The sequence below is a fragment of the Chenopodium album genome, chromosome 3 (genome assembly GCF_948465745.1).
Source record: "Chenopodium album chromosome 3, dcCheAlbu1.1, whole genome shotgun sequence".
Taxonomy (NCBI): domain Eukaryota; kingdom Viridiplantae; phylum Streptophyta; class Magnoliopsida; order Caryophyllales; family Amaranthaceae; genus Chenopodium; species Chenopodium album.
Window position 1 is genome coordinate 5,109,456 of NC_137836.1, and position 19,320 is coordinate 5,128,775.

At 37.3% G+C, this 19,320-nt stretch overlaps 1 protein-coding gene and 1 pseudogene across 1 annotated transcript; both read right to left on the reverse strand.

Annotated features, from left to right (window-relative positions):
• Positions 1–279: 279 nt before the first annotated feature.
• LOC145610919 (putative disease resistance protein RGA1) lies at positions 280–4,004 on the reverse strand. Its single transcript, XM_081666184.1, has 3 exons — positions 2,074–4,004; positions 866–2,001; positions 280–471 (listed from the first exon to the last, which is right to left on the reverse strand). The coding sequence occupies exons 1-2, from the start codon at positions 4,002–4,004 to the stop codon at positions 951–953; spliced, it is 2,982 nt and encodes a 993-aa protein (XP_081522310.1). The 3' UTR covers positions 280–471; positions 866–950.
• Positions 4,005–4,222: 218 nt separating this feature from the next.
• On the reverse strand, positions 4,223–6,695 carry LOC145610930 (putative pentatricopeptide repeat-containing protein At3g11460, mitochondrial pseudogene; annotated as a pseudogene).
• Positions 6,696–19,320: the final 12,625 nt, after the last annotated feature.

The following is a 19,320-nucleotide window of genomic DNA, read 5'->3' on the forward strand; positions in this document are numbered from 1 at the left end:
TCATCAAAATTCAAAACCAGCAAATTATGTTGATCAGATTAACCACAACCTCAATGGAGGGGGAGATTGAGCTTCAACAATTTACAAAAAACTAAAACCAAGAATATACTGAGCACAAAAAGTGAGCTAGTAAAGATTGACCCTCAGCATAAACCATCTGCCACGACAAAATGACAGTGCTGAAAGTCATAGCAGACGCTTCAATTTCATTTGCATTTTCATCACCGTTTGCTATCTTTGAACTCTAGAACTGTATACATCAGTTCAATCCGAGGGCATAAAAAGAGGAATTGCACCAATTTTTCCATAGTTCAGCTGTTCAGCACAGCATACAAATGCAAAATCTTGGGAGCAAATACAGTAGATACTTTTAACTAGCATCAATAGCAGCAGCATCGACATTTGCAGCAACAACGTAAAACTTCAAGGCAGTAAATACTGATGTTTTGATGCCTGACAACTTGAAACTTACTGCACAAAAAGAAAGATATGCAAATTGAGATAGGATATAAAACAGAACTCAACTAATAGTGCCACCCCGCGAACTAGTATACTACCTTACATTACTATCAAATCCAAGAAGCTTTAGAGAAAGCAAAAATAACCAGATATTTGTAATAAGTTGCTGACTTGTTGGAAAATCATTATGGAGTAGGGGATGAAAATCAAAGGTCATGAAAGAAAACTTATCATAAGCTCATCTGCTCAATCATTCTGAATGTTTACCCATATTTTGCAACATCAAACAAGCACTTCAGCAAAACTGATACTAAATAGAAAATAGAAAGTAACTACTAACTACTAATCTACTATGTGCTTAAATCAAATTGGGATATTGTTTATTAGAAAAAGAAAGAGAGCCTACCTCTAATCAGTCAAAGAATTCAGCCAAATCAATGTAAGGGTTTTATGCTGCCCGAAGAAAAGTTGTGAAGTCCTGACCAGTTAATTCAGGAATTATAGTGTTTACGCAAAGCTTTTAAGTCTTGAAGGCTTTGTCGTAGGGAAGACCCTCGGCTCTGGAGTACTTCTCCAAATTCTGACAAACTCTCCACGTTCTCATTGGAATCAATGCATAGGGCAGTAAGACAGAGTGACTGTATTAACTTGAGAAAGTCCATATCGTTGATTTTCACCTCCCTTAATCTGACTTCACCTTGTGAATCTCCATCACAGTCAACTCGTACCCTGTTGTTCTTCCAACGGAAGTTCAAATCTTTAAGGCTTGGACAGGAAGGAATTGACATCAAGTTATCACAACACTCTATCTTTAATTTTAAGAGACGGGGAAATGCCAATCTACTCCTCAAGATGTGATCATCATCCTTTTCATCAACCACGTACTCCTCCCCCCTACACCATCCTTTCAAACTTCCAAGATATTGAATCTGAAGAGATTCAAGGGAGGGAAAGAATGTGGTCAATTCTTCTCCGTCACTGCTCGTGTTGTTGCTTCTAATCTCCATACACTCCAACTTTTCCAAGCCCCAAAATGACAGTGATTTTAGATAGCGCAGTTTACTCAACAATGGTATTTGCTCCAACTCTCTACAAAAATTAATCTTAATGTTGACAAGATGTTGGAAAGAAATTGCCCAATCATCCTCTGCTCTACCCCACCTTGGAATTTTCGTACCCATGTATTTCAACAAGACAAATTCCTTGATATTCGAAGATGGCTCTTGCTTTTCCATCACACCTTCACACTCTGAACATCTATCATCATCTGAATAAAAATATATTTCAACTTTGCTGAGATGTTTCATGCTCTTCAAATACTTTCCTTCACCATCATTCATGTAATATTTTCCGATTTCAATCCGCATGCCACCTTTTAAATCAGTCAGGGTTTTTAGGTCTTTGAGGTCTCCCATACGTTGCTCTTCTGTAGAACCTCTCTTTTCCTTACCCACCACAAACAATGTTAACACCCTAAGATTGGTCAACTTACCCATGCCTGAAGGCATACTACTCAACTCACATCGTCGTAAATTCAAGTGCCTAAGTCTGGTCAATTTATCCATTCCAGAAGGCATTCTACTCAACTCATCACAGCCTCTTAAATCCAAGTGCCTAAGTTTTACCAATTTACTAAAATCTTTTGGCAACTCCCTCAAATTATTGCAATCAGATAACACTAATGTCTGCAGATTATTCAGTCTAGTAATAGAATCAGTGAGTGTCTCTAAATCACAATTTGAAGACAGGTCAAGATACGTTAAATGCAGTAGCTTACCAATTGAATCAGGCAGCCTTATCATACCTGCTGACCGCAAGTACAACACCCTTAAACAGATCCAACTGTCAATTGGTGTATCCACTAGAGATGTTGAATGAGAGCTTAAAATAAACGAACGAATCTTACTCTTACAAAAGAAACTTTGTGGACATCGATCACTAGCAAAATACACATGACGAACTTTATCTCCCAATATGGTTGTATTAGAACTCACTACACTTATTTCCTCTCCCACCACTTCTAGAGCAACATCGTGCATCAAGTCATGGATTTTCGCTCCCTCAATATCACCATATTTATCCTTCTTTACATCTTGAAAGAAACATCTGCGTACCAAAATCAGGAAATGTTCTTCTGCAGCATCTTCTATGCTTTGACCTCCATCCAATGGCACAATGAATCCTTGTGCCATCCAAAGATCAATCAATCTCACCCTCTTTATATAAGCATCTTTGGGAAACAATGCACAATAGCTAAAGCAATTCTTCAAAGAGGGTCTAAGGTTGTGATAACTAAGCTTAAGTATAGACATAACTTCATTATCACCTTGTCCAATTTTAGCCAATCCACTATCCACAAATGTCTGCCACTTACTCAGAGGCTGACCAAATAGAAGACTTCCGACCACCTTTATAGCAAGCGGGATGTTGTAGCATTTTTCAGCAATTTTCTTTCCAATATCAACTAACTTGAGATGATTAACGAGCTCTTGTTCCCCTTTGTCAAATGCTATAGACTCAAACAAGAGCCAAGAATTCTCTGGAGACAAACCTTGCAATTTGTGCACATGTTTTTCCCCGATAATCTTTGCAGTCATCTCCGAACGTGTGGTCACCACAATCCGACTACCCTGCCGACCCAACGTTAAGAACCTGTACAGGCAACGCCATTTCTCACAATCTTCATTCCATACATCATCAAGAACAAGCAAGAACTTCCTTCCTTTTAATTTCTCTTGAAATTTCTTCTGCACCCATTCCATTGTGGCTGTAGCATCAGGCTTGTGATCAGTAACTAATTCTAAAATCTTACAAAGGATTGATCTGACATCAAATTGCTCACCCTCTTGATCAGAGACACAAACCCACAACCTCAACTTGGGATCCGGAAACTCTGCTTCAACCTCTTTATCATTACAAACGAGTTGAGCAAGAGCAGTCTTACTCAATCCACCCACTCCCACAATACTCAAGAAACGAATACTTTCATCAACATCATTCGAACCTAACAACATATCAATGACTACCTTTTTATCATGCTCTCTCCCAATGATAGCCTGTGCGTCCACGTAGGAACAAGTGTCGTCCCTCCTCCTAACAATAGGATTATAGTCTACACTAAGACCAAACTTCTGATGGTTGCTAACAATTTCATCCAACTTCTTTCTAATTTCCTTGACCTGATGAGACATTCTACGAGCATTACTCACCCTCTTCTTAGTAGAAAAAAAGCTGCGTACCTTATTAAGGAATTTACCATCATTATTGACATCGAGCAGCTTCAACTCAGCAAGGGTGAAAAACTCATCAAATAGATCATCAGCATCATAAACAGCTGCCTTGAGTTGATCAATGTAACCGCGTGTTTCGTGTGAGAGCTCACGCTTGGAATCAGCATCAAGGAGAACATTGTTGATGGTGGTGAAAGTTTCGTTAAGGTCTGCCAATTGAGATTTGTAGCCCCACATGTCACAAATATCTTTAATGATAGCAGAACCAGTTACTTCAATGAGCTTTGCAGCAATGGTGATTCCAAGGTCTGCCATTGAGTTAATCACTGAAAAATCACTGGATTACAAGAAGAATGAGAAATGGGATTGATCTGTGTTTTGTAAGTTCAAGGGCTTAAGGACTTCAATAAAAGTATCTTTCAAATAAAAACAAAGACCCCAATAAAAGTACATTACTAAAAAAAAGTGAAAGCATCCAATAGCTAATGTGGGAAAATGAGCACATCCATCAATTCCGGTGAAATATGTAATAATAAACCAATAAACATGTACGGCTCAGTCAAATTAATCATTTTGATAGTTTGATTATTCTTTTCGATGATAAAGGTTTAACCTTAATTTTAACACCATACCAAATACAACTGTACAAGTATATTTCTAAAGTATATTGTAGTTGGAGATGGAGTACTCCAATATTTTAAAAGATGGTTTCCTCAAAAAAAAAAAAAAAAAAAAGTAATAATTAGGAGATGGGTACATTAAAGCTTTAGAATCCACATTATAAAAACCAAAAACTTTAGTCAAATGGATCAGTCCTCATTTCTTTATTGGTTTAATGCATTTGTCACATACTCACCGTACTGTTGTGTAGCAACATCTTCAGGAATCCTACCATTCAGTCTCCTATACTGTAGGTACACCTTGATAATCTTGGTAATCTGTTTAGTGTTTACAGCTCATAACATTCTGAGGTAGGATTGCTGAAAGATCAATTATTCTCATCAGTTGCTAGTTTGCTACCAATAGTCTTTGCAAGAACATGCTCCGTTTCTAAAATGATGGAAGCGAGTTGCATCTCTAACAACAATAAGCCGGTCCACAATCTTGCTAACTAGCTTTATAAACAAATGACAGTCTTCACATACTCGAAGGTTCTTTATCACAACAATTTCTGCACCAGGCAGAGTGTTGAGTAGCCCAAATGCAATTGCCAGCCTTTCACTATGTAATCTACTATTGCTTTGCCTGAACTCACCAAGATTCCCTATCGACTTTTCCAATCTTTCCAACATTTTGCAGATTTCATTTGTCTCGGGATGGGATGTATCCCCTGCCAAGAACATATGAATCCTCCCTTCATGTTCAACATAACTATACCCGGGATCTTTTCTAAGTTTCAGCCCTCTCATCATCACTTGGGTTTTCTTTACACCCTCAATATTTCCAGCATCCAAGTATATGTTTGATAATAAGACATAGTAACCAGTATTTGCTGGTTCAATCTCAACAACTCTTTGAAAAGCCAATTTAGCCAATTCAACATTTTTATGAATCTTACAAGCACCCAAAAGAGCTCCCCAAACAGCTGCATCAGGTTGCATTGGCATAGAAATGATGAGCTCGTGAGCTTTGCTAAGACAACCAGCTCGTCCTAATAGATCAACCATACATGCATAATGCTCTTTTTTGGGCACTAAATTGTAATATTTTCCCATTGAGTAGAAATATGTCAAACCTTTATCAATTAGGCCTGCATGACTACACGCAGATAAAACGCTCACAAAAACTGTTCCATCAGGTTGAACTCCACTACTAATCATCTCATCAAACAGATCAACTGCAACCTCTCCTTGCCCATGCAAGCCATAACCACCTATCATAGCCGTCCAAATGACTAAGCTTTTCTTGGGTGAATCATCGAAAATTGCACGAGCCTTCACCAAATTTCCACATCTAGAATGCATATTAATCAATACACTTCTCAAGAACACATTCGAACTATACCCTAAGGTTTCAATTTGCTTCTCCACATCACAACCAATACTACGAGCACCAAGGTGCGCACAAGAGGATAAAACCCCAACTAACGTTACAGCATTAGGACGGATCCTCAAGGACTCCATCTCATGGTAAAGATCCAAAACACGAGCAGGAAATCCATTTTGTGCATATCCATTAATCATGGCATTCCAAGTAATCAAACTCTTTTCTGGTATCTTGTCAAACAATCTCCTAGCAGAATCAACCGACCCACATCGTAGATACATGGTCAACAAACAATTTACTACAGCCACATCATTAACCAGCCCACACCTAACATTAAGACCATGTAGAGACATCCCAAACCTCAAATGCGACGGCAAACTACAAACAGGGACCAACCCAAGCATGGTAACATCATTATAAGCCACACCCAAAAACCTCATTACACCAAACAAGGACACCACATCGGAAACCCGGGATTCCATCGAATACCCAGAAAGCATAGCATTGTAACAGACAGTGGGCTGGTGCTGAAATGGTTGGGGAATTTCATCAAACACTTGGCGTGCACTATCAAGTTGATAACATTTACAATAAAACGAGATCAAAGAGGTTCTTACAAAGGTATCTGAGAGTGACCCAGTTTGAAGGACATGGGAATGGAGCTGTTGGCCGGTGAAAAAGAGAGAAAGAGAGGCGCAAGATTTAAGGATGAAGGGGAATGTAGAGGAATCTGGGGATTGCCCAAATCGCAGCATTCGGAGGTATAATTGAAGGGAATTTAAGAATTGATCTTGCTTCGAAAGCTCTCGTAATTGAAGGTTCCATTCGTTGACGGTGGCGGCGAAGGTGGTGGAAGTTGGACGATTTGATGGGTTTTGAACGGTGAGAGTGGCGGGAAGATGACATATAAATCGGGCTTGGCGGCAAGTGTTGCTTTGTTTGATCATAGTCGTTGAGTTTTAAACGTAGTAGTAACTAACTAACTATTAGACCAGTAGTTAACTAGTTAGAATGGCTTGTCAACGACAAACCAAAAAAAAAAAAAAAAAAAAAAAAAAAAATTAAAACTAGTAAGAATGGAAACATTCCATATTAATTTAAAACAATACTAAAAACAGCTGTTAATAGGATAAGTTTGATCTATATTAATTTAAGTAGATCCTCTGGTATTGGTAGTCCTATCCTAGATCGATTTATCCAAACCGTTACCTACGGAATTGTAGGCACGAATAAATCTATTAAAGTGCCACTTCAGATATTATATGGGTCAAAAGTCAAGGTATTGAATCCTATTTATTTGACTACTAATTAAACTTAATTATTTTGGGTGAAACAAATTAAATATGCCCATTTTATTTTATTTTATTTTTTTACGGGAGCCCATTTTAATTATTTTAAATTATAATTTGTTTATTTAAAAGTGAAAACCTATTAAAATGGGTTAAACTATTGGAAATGTGTCATGATTACCTCAAAAGCCCAATACATATCAAACCCTAAACTAATTAACCTTGGGGTGTCTCACTCTATAAATAAATAGAGGCTCTCTTTTCATTTGTAGAGGAGAGAAAAACCTAAAGGAAAAACCTAAAGGAGAGAAAAACCTAGAGGAAAACAAAGAGAATCAAAATAGAAAACTTCTCAAACCTAGAAGAACAACAAGCATTCAACGTACCGTTTTACTCTAGAAGATCACCCGTGGCAGAGATCAAGGCTCGACGGCCCTCAACACGAAGAAAAGAAGGAATTCAAATAATCAAGAACACCAGTTCAACCTCTACATCAAATAGTCATTGATTGAGATCAAGCCTCGTCGCCCCTCAATCAAGAATTCAATTAAGTCAAAGGTCTACATCAACAACAAATCAAAGGTCTACATCAAATCTTCGATCGAGATCAAGCTTCGACGGCCCTCGTTCAAGAATCAAGTCAATCCGTGAATTACTTTAAAGTCAAAGTGGAGATCAAATTAGAGGAGCAAACTAGAGATTGTACCCAAAATTATCAAATTAATAAAAGTAATACTTTGTTGAATTTATTTTGAGTCTATATTTAGCAGATTTAAATTTTGTGTTTACAAATTTGGCACGCTCGATGGGACCATTTCTACCTCTCATCTCTTTCTCCACGAATCGAAATGATGAAGCACGTAGAAGAAATGATGACAAAAGACGGTGCACAAGACGACGTCGTCAATGTCATGGCAATCGAAGCAAACACCATCACGGACAAGTTAGCAAATATGAAGTTGCTTCTTGAGAAACTTGTTAAAGACAACGAAGAAAAGAGAGCACAAATCAAACTCCAAAGCGAACAAAATTGCTGCACTTGATAGAAGACTCGAGAAGCGCCTAATCGAAGAAAGTGAAGGTGATAGCAGCGGGTCAGAACTTAGCACGAAGACAAAGCTAAGTTCGTGGTGATTCATTCAGCTTCCAAGCAATCCAAGAGATGATAGCTAATGTTATTAAACAACAGCTCAACAGAGACGTCAACAAAGATGGTCGCTACAGTAAACCTTACACCAAGAGGGTTGATAAGATGAGAATGCCAAGCGTCTATCAACCTCCGAAATTTCAGCAATTCGATGGGGCAATCCCAAGCAACATATTGCACATTTCATAGAGACCTGCAATAATGGTGGGACCTCTGGAGATTTGCTTGTAAAGCAATTTTTCCGCTCTCTCAAGAGTGTTGCTTTCGATTGGTACAGAAATCTACCTTGCAAATCCATCGACAATTGGGAGCAAATGGAAGAAATGTTCCTTAATCGCTTCTTTAACACTCGGTGGCGTCGGTGCGTTGTCAACATGACTGAGTTGACACAAACCAACCAGTTGGAAGATGAAGCAGCCGTGGACTAAAATTGAAGGCTAAAATGGACAATTAAGCTTGATTAGAGGTTGAATTAAAAAAGGGGAGATGAAGATGAATTGCGTGGGAGATAATGAAGCTCAAGATGCATTTCTATTTTGTTGGTTTTGATTTTTGTGGGTTAATTAATATTCATACTGTATTTTTTTTTAAGAAAATATAAAAAGTTTAGGAAGCACAATGAAAGAATTAATAAGATAGGGAAGTTTAGTGTTTTTTTTTTAATTACAAAATGTTGATTAACTATCATGCAAATAAAGATTTAATTTTACAATTTTAAGCTTTTGTTTCTACAATTATTACTACTAATTCATATTCCTTCCGTTTTAGAATGATGTTCCTGTTTCGCAAATCGATGTAAATTTTTACCCATCTTTGACCGCAAATATCTTTAATCTCACACTAGCAAAAATTATAAAAGTTAGATATTAATAATTTACTCACCAAGACGAATCAAACTAGATTTCACATGACTATGTTTGTTCTTATACATTAAGAGAAGGAAATTTTTTAAAATAACACCTCATTTTTTTCAAAAAAATGGACTATAACACCACCTTTTTTCGTTTTTTTTATTATAACACCATCTAATAAAATTAAATTAAGAAAACGGATTCTGTGACGGAAATTGTGTGTGGGTCCCACAGGTTAGCTTACCCTCCAAATTTTTGAGTTCTTGAATTCGATTTTCTCTCTCCCTGTTTCATTACTCACTCTCCCTCATTCATTACTCAACTACTCCCTCATTAATTTCTCAGTGATAAAGATTCAACCACCAAAATTGCGAATCAGAATCAAACCCTAGGATAATTTGTGTAGTTGGGAGAGTGAATTGCAAGGAGAGGTGTCAGTGTTTGAGCGAAACAACTCAGCCATATTCGTCAGCCATTTTCGACCTACATAAAGCTTGTACTTTTCTGGGTTTCTGACAACGACAGGAAGAAGAATCTGAAAAAGGTACCACATGAAACTTGTATTTTACTTTGAATTTACTTTTGGTGTCAATTTTGCAATATTGATGTTCAGATTAGGGCTAATTTGGGGAAAAATGTCGCTGACTATAAAATAGTCAAACTTTTGTTTGAATTACTGTGAATTATGGGTAATTAGGGTTTAATTGGGTAATTTTGTTTATGTAGTGCTTCATTGAACTTAATTGTGTGATTTTTGTGTAATTGAAATCATTAGTTTGTTGCAAAGTTATCTGTACTTTACTTTAATTGAAAATTGATGTAAATCTGAATTGTTAATTATGTTGGAATTAGTGCTTGCTTTGTGGTTGTGCAACTGGGATATAATATGTTAACTTATGTTCCCTTTTGGTAGTTGTGTTGACTGTTTTTGCATTTCTTTATTGTCTAGATAATGGCCACAACAGATGGTGTGGTTGATATTGTTTTTAGAGTGGGGGGTGCTTTTGTTCCCAAGAGAGTGCACAAAAAAAAGAGTTTAATTGTCTACTGTGGTGGGTTGTGTTATTGGAGGAGGGGTGTGAAAGTTAATAAGCTTGATGTGCCTTACATTAGGGAAGCTGCAATTCATGGTTTTGTCAACTTTAGTGTCAACGTGCCTACTCTTTACAGCTGTTGGTATAGGGAAAAAGGAAAAACCTTCAATACTGGGAAAAGGGAAATAGTCAATGAAGATGAAATTAGGGGACTTTTACAAACAGTTAATGAGCAAGGGTATGTTGAAGTGTTTGTGTCTTCAGATGAATCAGTGAGGCCCAATATTGTTGAGGCCCAACACACTCCAAAGAAGGTTGTAGTACCAAAGGGGAAGAGTGCATGTAAGAGTTTGCAGCTTAGGAGAAGCCCTAGAGTACATAAGACTGATGTACAGGAAAGTCAAAGGGAACAGAGCTCACCCAAACCTAGATCTATATTGCCTCCCACAAAGAACAAGGGAAAAGGGAAAGTAGATACTTGCAAAGGGTTGTATGGAGCTTCTGGTAGTGGGAAGGATAAGGATAAAGGGAAAGGGAAGCTAGTTGGGAAAGAATTGTTGTTTGAGAGTGATAGTGATGATGACAGATCTGGGAGTGAGGAGTTTTCAAGTGATGATTGTAGTGATGTTGACATAAATTGGGAACCAACTGAAGAGGAGTATGATGATGGTGATGAGCAGCGGTTTATATAAGATGCAGGGGTGATTCTTGAGGAGGTTGACAAGAAACTAAGAAAGGGTTTACAGAAAGAAGGCGGGGGCCTTAGTGAGAACTTGGATGTTGCTGAGGTTCAGATTGAAGTAGAAGATGAAGGAGATTCTGATGAGTTAAGAAGTTTAGGTGGTTCATCTGATGAAGAGGACCACATTCCTGTATTTAATGATAAGGTTGACTTCACCAAGGCTGTAAAACTGGTTCCAAACTTGAAGTTCAAGGATGCTACTGTGTTGAGGAAAGCTTTAAGATTGCATGCCATTGAAAACAGGTATGAATTCTACTTCTTACATAATGATAGCACTAGGATCACTATTCAATGTAGGAATAGATGTGGCTGTCAGTTTAGTGCAAAGACAAGTAGGATGCCCCTTTGTACATGTGTAGGTGGAGTTAGGTGCAATTTCAAGGTGTATGCTAGGAAAATGCTTAGGCAAGAAACTTGGCAAATTAGAAGTCTGAGATTAGAGCATAACTGTATGAGGAGAAAGGAGAACTATAAGGTGACTTCAGAGTGGATTGCAGACAGGTATCTTGAGGACTTTAGGAGTAATCCTGAATGGAAGGTTAAGCAGATAAGGGATAGGGATCTCAATGATTTTGGAATTCAGGTCAGTTATTATAGAGCTTGGATGGCAAGGTGTAGAGCTAAGCTCATAATATATGGTTCAGCAAGTGAAAAATATGCTAGGGTGTGGGATTATGCTAGGGCTGTGATAAAGCATAATCCTGGGTCAGGTTGTAATGTGGTGGTTGATTCTCTTGGTAATCCACATCCCCCTTTGTTTATGAGGATGTTTGTTTTCCTCAGGCCATTAAAGGATGGATTTTAAAGAGGTTGTAGGCCTATAATTGGGGTGGATGGGTGCCACCTCAAGGGTGCATACCCAGGGCAAATTCTGGTGGTTGTTTCTAAGGATGGGAACAATGTCATTTATCCTTTAGCTTGGGCTACTGTGGAAATAGAGAACAGAGAAACATGGCAATGGTTCTTAGAGTCATTGATTGAGCTACTAGGAAGTGATGATGGAGCTGGATTCACCTTCATGTCAGATAGACAGAAGGTATGTGTGTCCTTGGTTGAATGTTTATGTATTACATTTACATGTCAGATTTAAGTTGGAGTTGATAACTAATTTTTTTTTTTTCATTTGTTCCTTTAATAGGAATTGGTTGAAGCTTTGAATGCAGTTGTCCCTGCAGCTGAGACAAGATTCTGTGTCAGACACATCTGGGCTAATTTCAAGCTCATATTCACTAGTTCTGTATACAAAGACTTATTCTGGAGTGGTGCTAGATCAACCACCCATGTAAGTAACTCTGCCCTATCCTTGTGAACATTTTTGAACTTATTTGGTTTTGTATTATTGTATGGTAATTAGTATAGTTTTTTGTTGTGATTAGTTTGGGTATGAGGTTGCTATGGAGTCCATAAAGGCACTGAATGAAGAAGCCTATGAATACTTGGACAGTATTCCCACACAGCATTGGTGTAGGCACTAGGCGAAAAAAGCATTTGGCCACCGGTTCAAAACCCCCTTATGCCACCGGTTTTGAACCGGTGGGCATTTGGGGGGTGGCAATACTCGTATAAAAAGCCACCGGTTCAAAACCGGTGGCAAAAACAAGTATTGCCACCGATTAACCGGTGGCAATAGCACTTCCCGGTTTTTTTTTAAGGGGCTATTGGCACCGGTTCCTGTTCAAAACCGGTGCCAATAATGGGCAAAAAAAATAAATTTTTTTTTTTTTTTTTTTTTTGCATTTTTTCCACTTAAATTGGTAAATAAACACTAACATATATATAAACTTACATATTTTCATAAATAAATGTTGTAATATTACAATTTTTGTCTAAAAAATTAAAATAAAATACAAGGTTACAAACATATGCGAGACTTGTCATAAGGAGCAGCACAGAAGCAGAATACCAGCATAACAACAGCACATAAGGAGCAGCACAGAAGCAGAACACCAGATAAGGAGCAGCACAGAAGCAGAACACCAGCAGCAAAGTCGGCATATAGTGCGAGGCAGCAGCTGCAGCAGCAGCAGCCCTGCGAGGCAGCAGTTGCACCAACAGCCTTGCGAGGCTATGCCCCTTGTAATTATACCAGATTAAGTATGGAGAATAAATGTACCACTTTCTAAAGTTGGTGAAGGTTTTGGTTCAGGCTTCCCTACTAGCTCGAATGCATAAGATAGAAATGTCAGAAAAGAAAAGGGAAATAGAAAGTCCTCGCAACTGTGAAAGATGAGCACTACTAAATTGTAATTATCCATTTTATTATCTTCAAATCATCTAATTATATTTATCATGCTAAATAATGAGCACTACTAAAGATGTTGATTAAATTTCGAAATTAATGAAATTAATAACATTATGCTCACATAAGAAGTTTTCTGTCAACAACCAAACTAGTAGTGAACATCAAGAGACTATTACAAAATAGTAGGCCAAATTTGCAAATTTTGACAGGTAGATATGTAATGGACTATAATGTGAAATCACCTTTTTAGACCAGTCATACAGATAGCACAACCTCAATATCACTAGATATTATGGGAGAATTAATGCTATTTCAACTCAAAGAACTACAGCTTCCCGCATTATACCTGATGCAACTACTACACATAAGCAACGAATGAATAACAATGCTAGATACAATCAACATAAAACACTACCACTCCTTACCTATTTACTTCATCATCTTGTAAGTGAGCAAAAGCATATACAATAAATACAATAAATTACATTTCTTTATCCTCCCCATTAAAGAGAGCGCAATATCAACCTAGATTCTAATGCCCAAAACAAAATATTTAATTATGAAAATTAAAAATAATAAAAAGGAATTTACCTTGCAAAGAATCATGTCAAGAAGATCAGCACCAACTTTTGAATCACAAACATCATTTTGTTGGCTGTAATCAAAATCAAACCAACCAAAATTCAGCAAAAGAATCCAAAAAAAAAAAAACAAAACAAAATTCAGCAAAAAAAAAAAAAAAACCAAAATTCAGCCTTGCGAGGCAGCAGCTGCACCGCCCCTCGTGCTCGTAAAACAAAAACACAACTTGTCCCATCATCTAGGCATATAAGATCACGGAGGACGAGAAGTCAGCGGTACAGTAATATAAGATCACGGAGAATATATGATGACCTCCAAAATTAACTCAACAAAAAATACAAAAAAACACATTTACAAGTAATATACCATGTGCCAAGGAGTTGCTTTAATCTGGGGAAATCTAAAATATATCATGACACAGGCTACACAATCATACGAGCTTCCAATAATCTTATACCTTGATAAAATAATCTGAATTATAGATACTTATATCAGGCATGAACTAACTACAAAAACCAAATGATGAACTGAAATCCAACTAAGCTTCTGCATTCTGGCAATAAACCTCAAAATCTTATGGTTCATTTCTTATCAAGATCCCTATCGGAAAAGATACACCTTTTAAAAGTTTTTATGCACACAAGAGCATTACAAAATCTCTCTTTAACTTCTAAACCAAGATCCAAACAAAAAATACTACAACCCTTTCCAGATAGAAGGAAAATACAAACATTCCCTGTCAAAATATTGCATTTAAATTTAAATAAGAAAGACAACACAACAAATCATCACATTACTATACCATCACAAATAATTATAATATGTAGCACAAATTGAAACTAACAAATGCAAAGTGCAGGGGCCAGGGAGCACAAACTTATAAGACACAAGAAGCATACACAGTTTGATGTTGTTCCGAATGCACTGAAGTAATGTAGAGATGAACTCATTGATACTTGGACTCTTCATTATCTTCCCTTCAATTTCCAATCTCAGCCCCTCAATATAGGTGTAGTGCCAAATTCGTAAATATCCAAATTGATAATTGACACCTGTGTGATTGACATGAGTAGTCAGTCAAGTATTAGTTTATCAAGTATCATGTTAACCTTCCAAGAGACAATATTCGCACTCAGACTCAACATATTATGGTCTTACGAAGAAATCAGAATATTGATAAAATAGTAAGTTCAAAGGAATCAAAATATATACCCATACCATCAAGTCCATAATGAAAAAATAAGTCAAAATATACCCACAAAATCAAATTAAATGACAACCAATATAATATTCACAATACATCCACAAACCAAACTACTGAAATTTTAAAGATTGAAGTATCAAATACTCAAAAATACTCACAATTCAAATACTCCGTATACCCATAATTCATTTTGTATGTCACAGTTCCAAAAGCTCAAATTAACAAAATCCTAGATCAATCGAAATTATTGAAACAAATTAACAAAACCCTAGATCAATCGCAATAAAACCGAGTTGTGTAATCTGATTTCAAACTCCGAAACTTACTATCAAGTCTGCTAAGGCTACTAAAACCCAATTAAACCCATAATCTAAACTAAGTGAAAACACTTGAATATAAAAATTACAAGAAAAATAAAAAAGGGGGTTCTGGGAATCAGATCGATAAAAAATTACAATAATCATCGAAGTACAGGGACAAAATCAAACTCGAAATCAACCATCACATACAAATTCAAACTAAAAAACAATAACCAAATCACAAAATCCAAAATCAAAACCCAAAAACTCAACGAATTCGAAACCCTAACCCAAATTATACAAAATTAACAAAAAAAAGAGGGATGAACCTTGTGAGGAGCAGCGTCACCATTAGAGATCTAGGGATCGTTCTCCAAGTTTTTTAAGGACTTGCTTTGACATCTTCATTAGTGACGAATGCGGTGGTGGTGGTGGTGGAAAGCTAGGATGCAGAGAGAGGAGGGTTGCGCTGGTGGTGGCTGTGGTGGGAAGCTAAGATGGAGAAAGAGGAGAGAGGGGATGGTTGCGCTTGTGGTGGCTGCGGTGGCGCGAGAAGAGAGAGGAAACAGAGAGTTTGAGAGGAGAGAGGAAACAGGAGAGTGAGGAGAGAGAACGAGATAGTTCGTGAATAACAAGGAAAGAGTGAGTGTTATAATTTAGGGATTTTTATTTATTTGGGAAAAGGCCACCGGTTAACCGGTGGGCATTTCTCTCTATTAAACGTGTTTTTTTTTTGTCTTGTCTTACATTTTTACCACCGGTTTTCAATAACCGGTGGGCATTTCGCGGTGCCCATTTATCTTTTTCTACTAGTGAGGCATGCCTTCACACCCCTCTGCAGGTCAAACATGTTGCTTAACAACATGTGTGAGACCTTTAATGCAGTCATTAAAGATGCTAGAGACAAACCAATCCTCACCCAAATGGAATGGATGAGGAGGTACATGATGAATAGGAATAATGAGAAATGGGAAGATGCTAAGATCATTACTAGCAACTTGACCCCATATGTGAGGAAAATATTTCAAAGAATGGAGTTTGTTTCTAGGAACTGTATTGTTCAAGCATCCAGGGGTGACACTTATGAAGTGAAGCTGAATGATGACCAAGTTGTGGTGGATTTGGGTGAGGGAACTTGCACTTGTTACCACTGGCAGCTTACTGGTTATCCTTGTGTTCATGCTTATGCATGTGTAATGGACCAGAGATCTGATATTGAGCAGTTTGTGCACCCATACTACAACATGAACACCTACAGAAAGGCTTATGAACCCCCTATTCAGCCAATGCCAGGTCCTAAGCATTGGGACAGGGTGAATGTTAGAGAACCACTTCCACCAGCTGTTAAGATACAACTAGGAAGACCTAAACTGAAAAAAAGGAAGTTGGAGCAGGATGAAGGATCATCAAAAGGGGCCCAGCAACAGAAGCCCAAGCATAGGAAGAACCAATGCAGAAAATGTGGTAGGTTTGGGCATTATGCAAAGACTTGCAAAGCTGAAGTTGTTCCTGAGCCATCTGAACAAAAAGCAGCAGGCAGGCCTCCCTTAAACTCGCCTTGGGTAGTGGATCAAAGGAAGAAGAAGGAGGAAAGAGCTGCAAGGAAGGTAATACATTTTAGCTAGCACATGTTGTCTAATTTATGTTTATGTGCACATGTCTGCAGGCCAGTTATGACCTCTTTTTTTTTAAAAAAAACCTATGACAGAATGCCATTAGAGCTGGGCCAACCAGCATTGGCAACAGGACATTTCCACAAGAGAGGCCTGGATGGGAACCTTGGAGCAAAAGGAAGGCTCCAGTATCACAACAACAATCCCAGGATGCAGCCCAAACAAGGCCTTCTTCTAGTCAGCCAACTGCAAGCAAAACAGCCACCACCAGCCAAGTTGGAGTACAAACCAAGAGGGGAAAGCTTCAAAATGCTAACAAGCTTAATCCTACTCAGTGATTAATATGTAATCAACTTCATTTTGTATGACTGCAGAAAATAATTTAGGTGCTTTATTGTTAGTTTGTTTAAGTCAGTAGGTTGTGGTGTTAGTTTTGAACAAATAACTTGATTTAAGTCTTTTGTATGCCTCTTTTGTTGCCAAACTTTGTGCAAATTCTGGCGTAATGGTCAATATAACTACTTTTGTGCAAATTGTTGTTTTGGCTGATTTATTAAAGTTGTTTATGTTATTTGAAACATTGCTCATTCATTCCAAACATACATTGCAAACACTTCACCATTCATTAAAAGCAAATGTGGATTCAACCCACTTCATTTACAATACATAACAACCAGTGCTCCCATGTCCATTGCATATTACTGAATACATTAGTAACCTACTCATACTACACCTACTTAAACATAAAAGACACTACAGCTGCAACAGCAATACAAATAATAACAACAAGCCATAGTTTAAACTGTTGATCCATGCATCCCCTGCCCTCACCATCTTTGCTCATTCTCTTTCTGACATAGTTGAGGGCCTTACATTTTAGCTTCAAATTGTCAACCTCATTGAGTAAGCACCTCATTTGGCCACTTAGATCTTCCACTTCCCTTTTGTAGTCACTAACTTCACCCTTTAACAGTTTCTTATCAAGCAACAACTTGTTGATAACCTCTGTTTGCCATGTTGTCCCATCAGGTTGATCAGCCCATTCAAAGGCCTTACACCCCCTGCTCTCAGTCACTGGATCATAAAACTTGCAAGTTCTGAATTTTCTCCCAGGATTCCCTTGTCCAGCTTGTCAGCTTTGATAAGGGAACACCACATTGACACTTCTTCTCTTTCAAAGGAGATGAGTTCATGAAAGACATCACCTGCAACAAATTACCTTCCATTATAATCCAATTGATCTGAACTAAATATGGAATTACATATAATAGGACTCAGCCTCATACAGTCCCCGAAATAAAAAAAAACCCCAATTTAGATATAGGACGAACCCTAACTTTAAAATTGGGATGATATGGGTCCAATTCAAACAAGTTTAACTCCAATTATAAATCCATTGCATGCTCAATCGAGTATATCAACGATTAAATTGCAAATAGCATTTCAGATTTCCATTAATCAAAATCAAAGTTCTACTCTTATTCAAAATCGGTGTACATACCTTATTTCAGCACCCCCAGCCAAGATATCTTCAAGGAATGTTAATTCGTAGTGCTAAGATCAGTTTTGGTTAATTAATTTCTGCAATTGAAAAGATTTAAGAGTTTAATTTTTTTCCCAATTGAAATTATGAACGTTAATGAAGAAAATCGAAGATATGTATAAAGGTTTCCAAAAAGTATCCGTTATAGTGGGCCCCATTAACAGTTTCAATAACGGAGTACTATTTCTGGTGGTGATTTCTTAATTTAATTTTATTAGATGGTGTTATAATAAAAAAAACGAAAAAAAGGTGGTATTATAGTCCATTTTTTTGAAAAAATGAGGTGTTATTTTCAAAAATTTCCTTAAGAGAAATTTAGAAGATTATCTCTTTTTTAAAAAAAGTCAAAGGTTCCAAACAAGAACATCATCGTGGAACAAAGGGAGTATAAGGCCCTGTTCTTTTTACCTTCTGGGCAGAGCAGAGCAGATTAAATTTCAGCAGAGCAGATTTCAAGATAGCCGAGCAGAGCAGAGCCGAGCCGAGCAGATTTCAACATTATTATTAATACTATTATTATTATTATTATTATTATTATTATTATTATTATTATTATTATTATTATTATTATTATTATTATTATTATTATTATTATTATTATTATTATTGTTATTATTATTATTATTATTATCACTACTACTACTACTACTACTGCTACTACTACTACTGCTACTACTACTACTGCTACTGCTACTACCGCTACTGCTACTACCGCTACTGCTACTACTGCTGCTGCTGCTACTACTACTACTACTGCTACTACTACTACTGCTACTACTACTACTACTACTACTACTACTACTACTGCTACTACTACTACTACTGCTACTGCCACTGCTACTACTGCTGCTACTACTACTGCTGCTACTACTGCTGCTACTACTGCTGCTGCTACTACTGCTGCTACTACTGCTACTACTACTACTGCTTCTACTACTACTGCTGCTACTACTGCTACTGCTACTGCTACTACTACTGCTACTACTACTGCTACTACTACTGCTACTGCTACTGCTACTGCTACTACTACTACTACTGCTCCTACTACTACTGCTCCTACTACTACTGCTACTACTACTACTGCTACTACTACTACTAC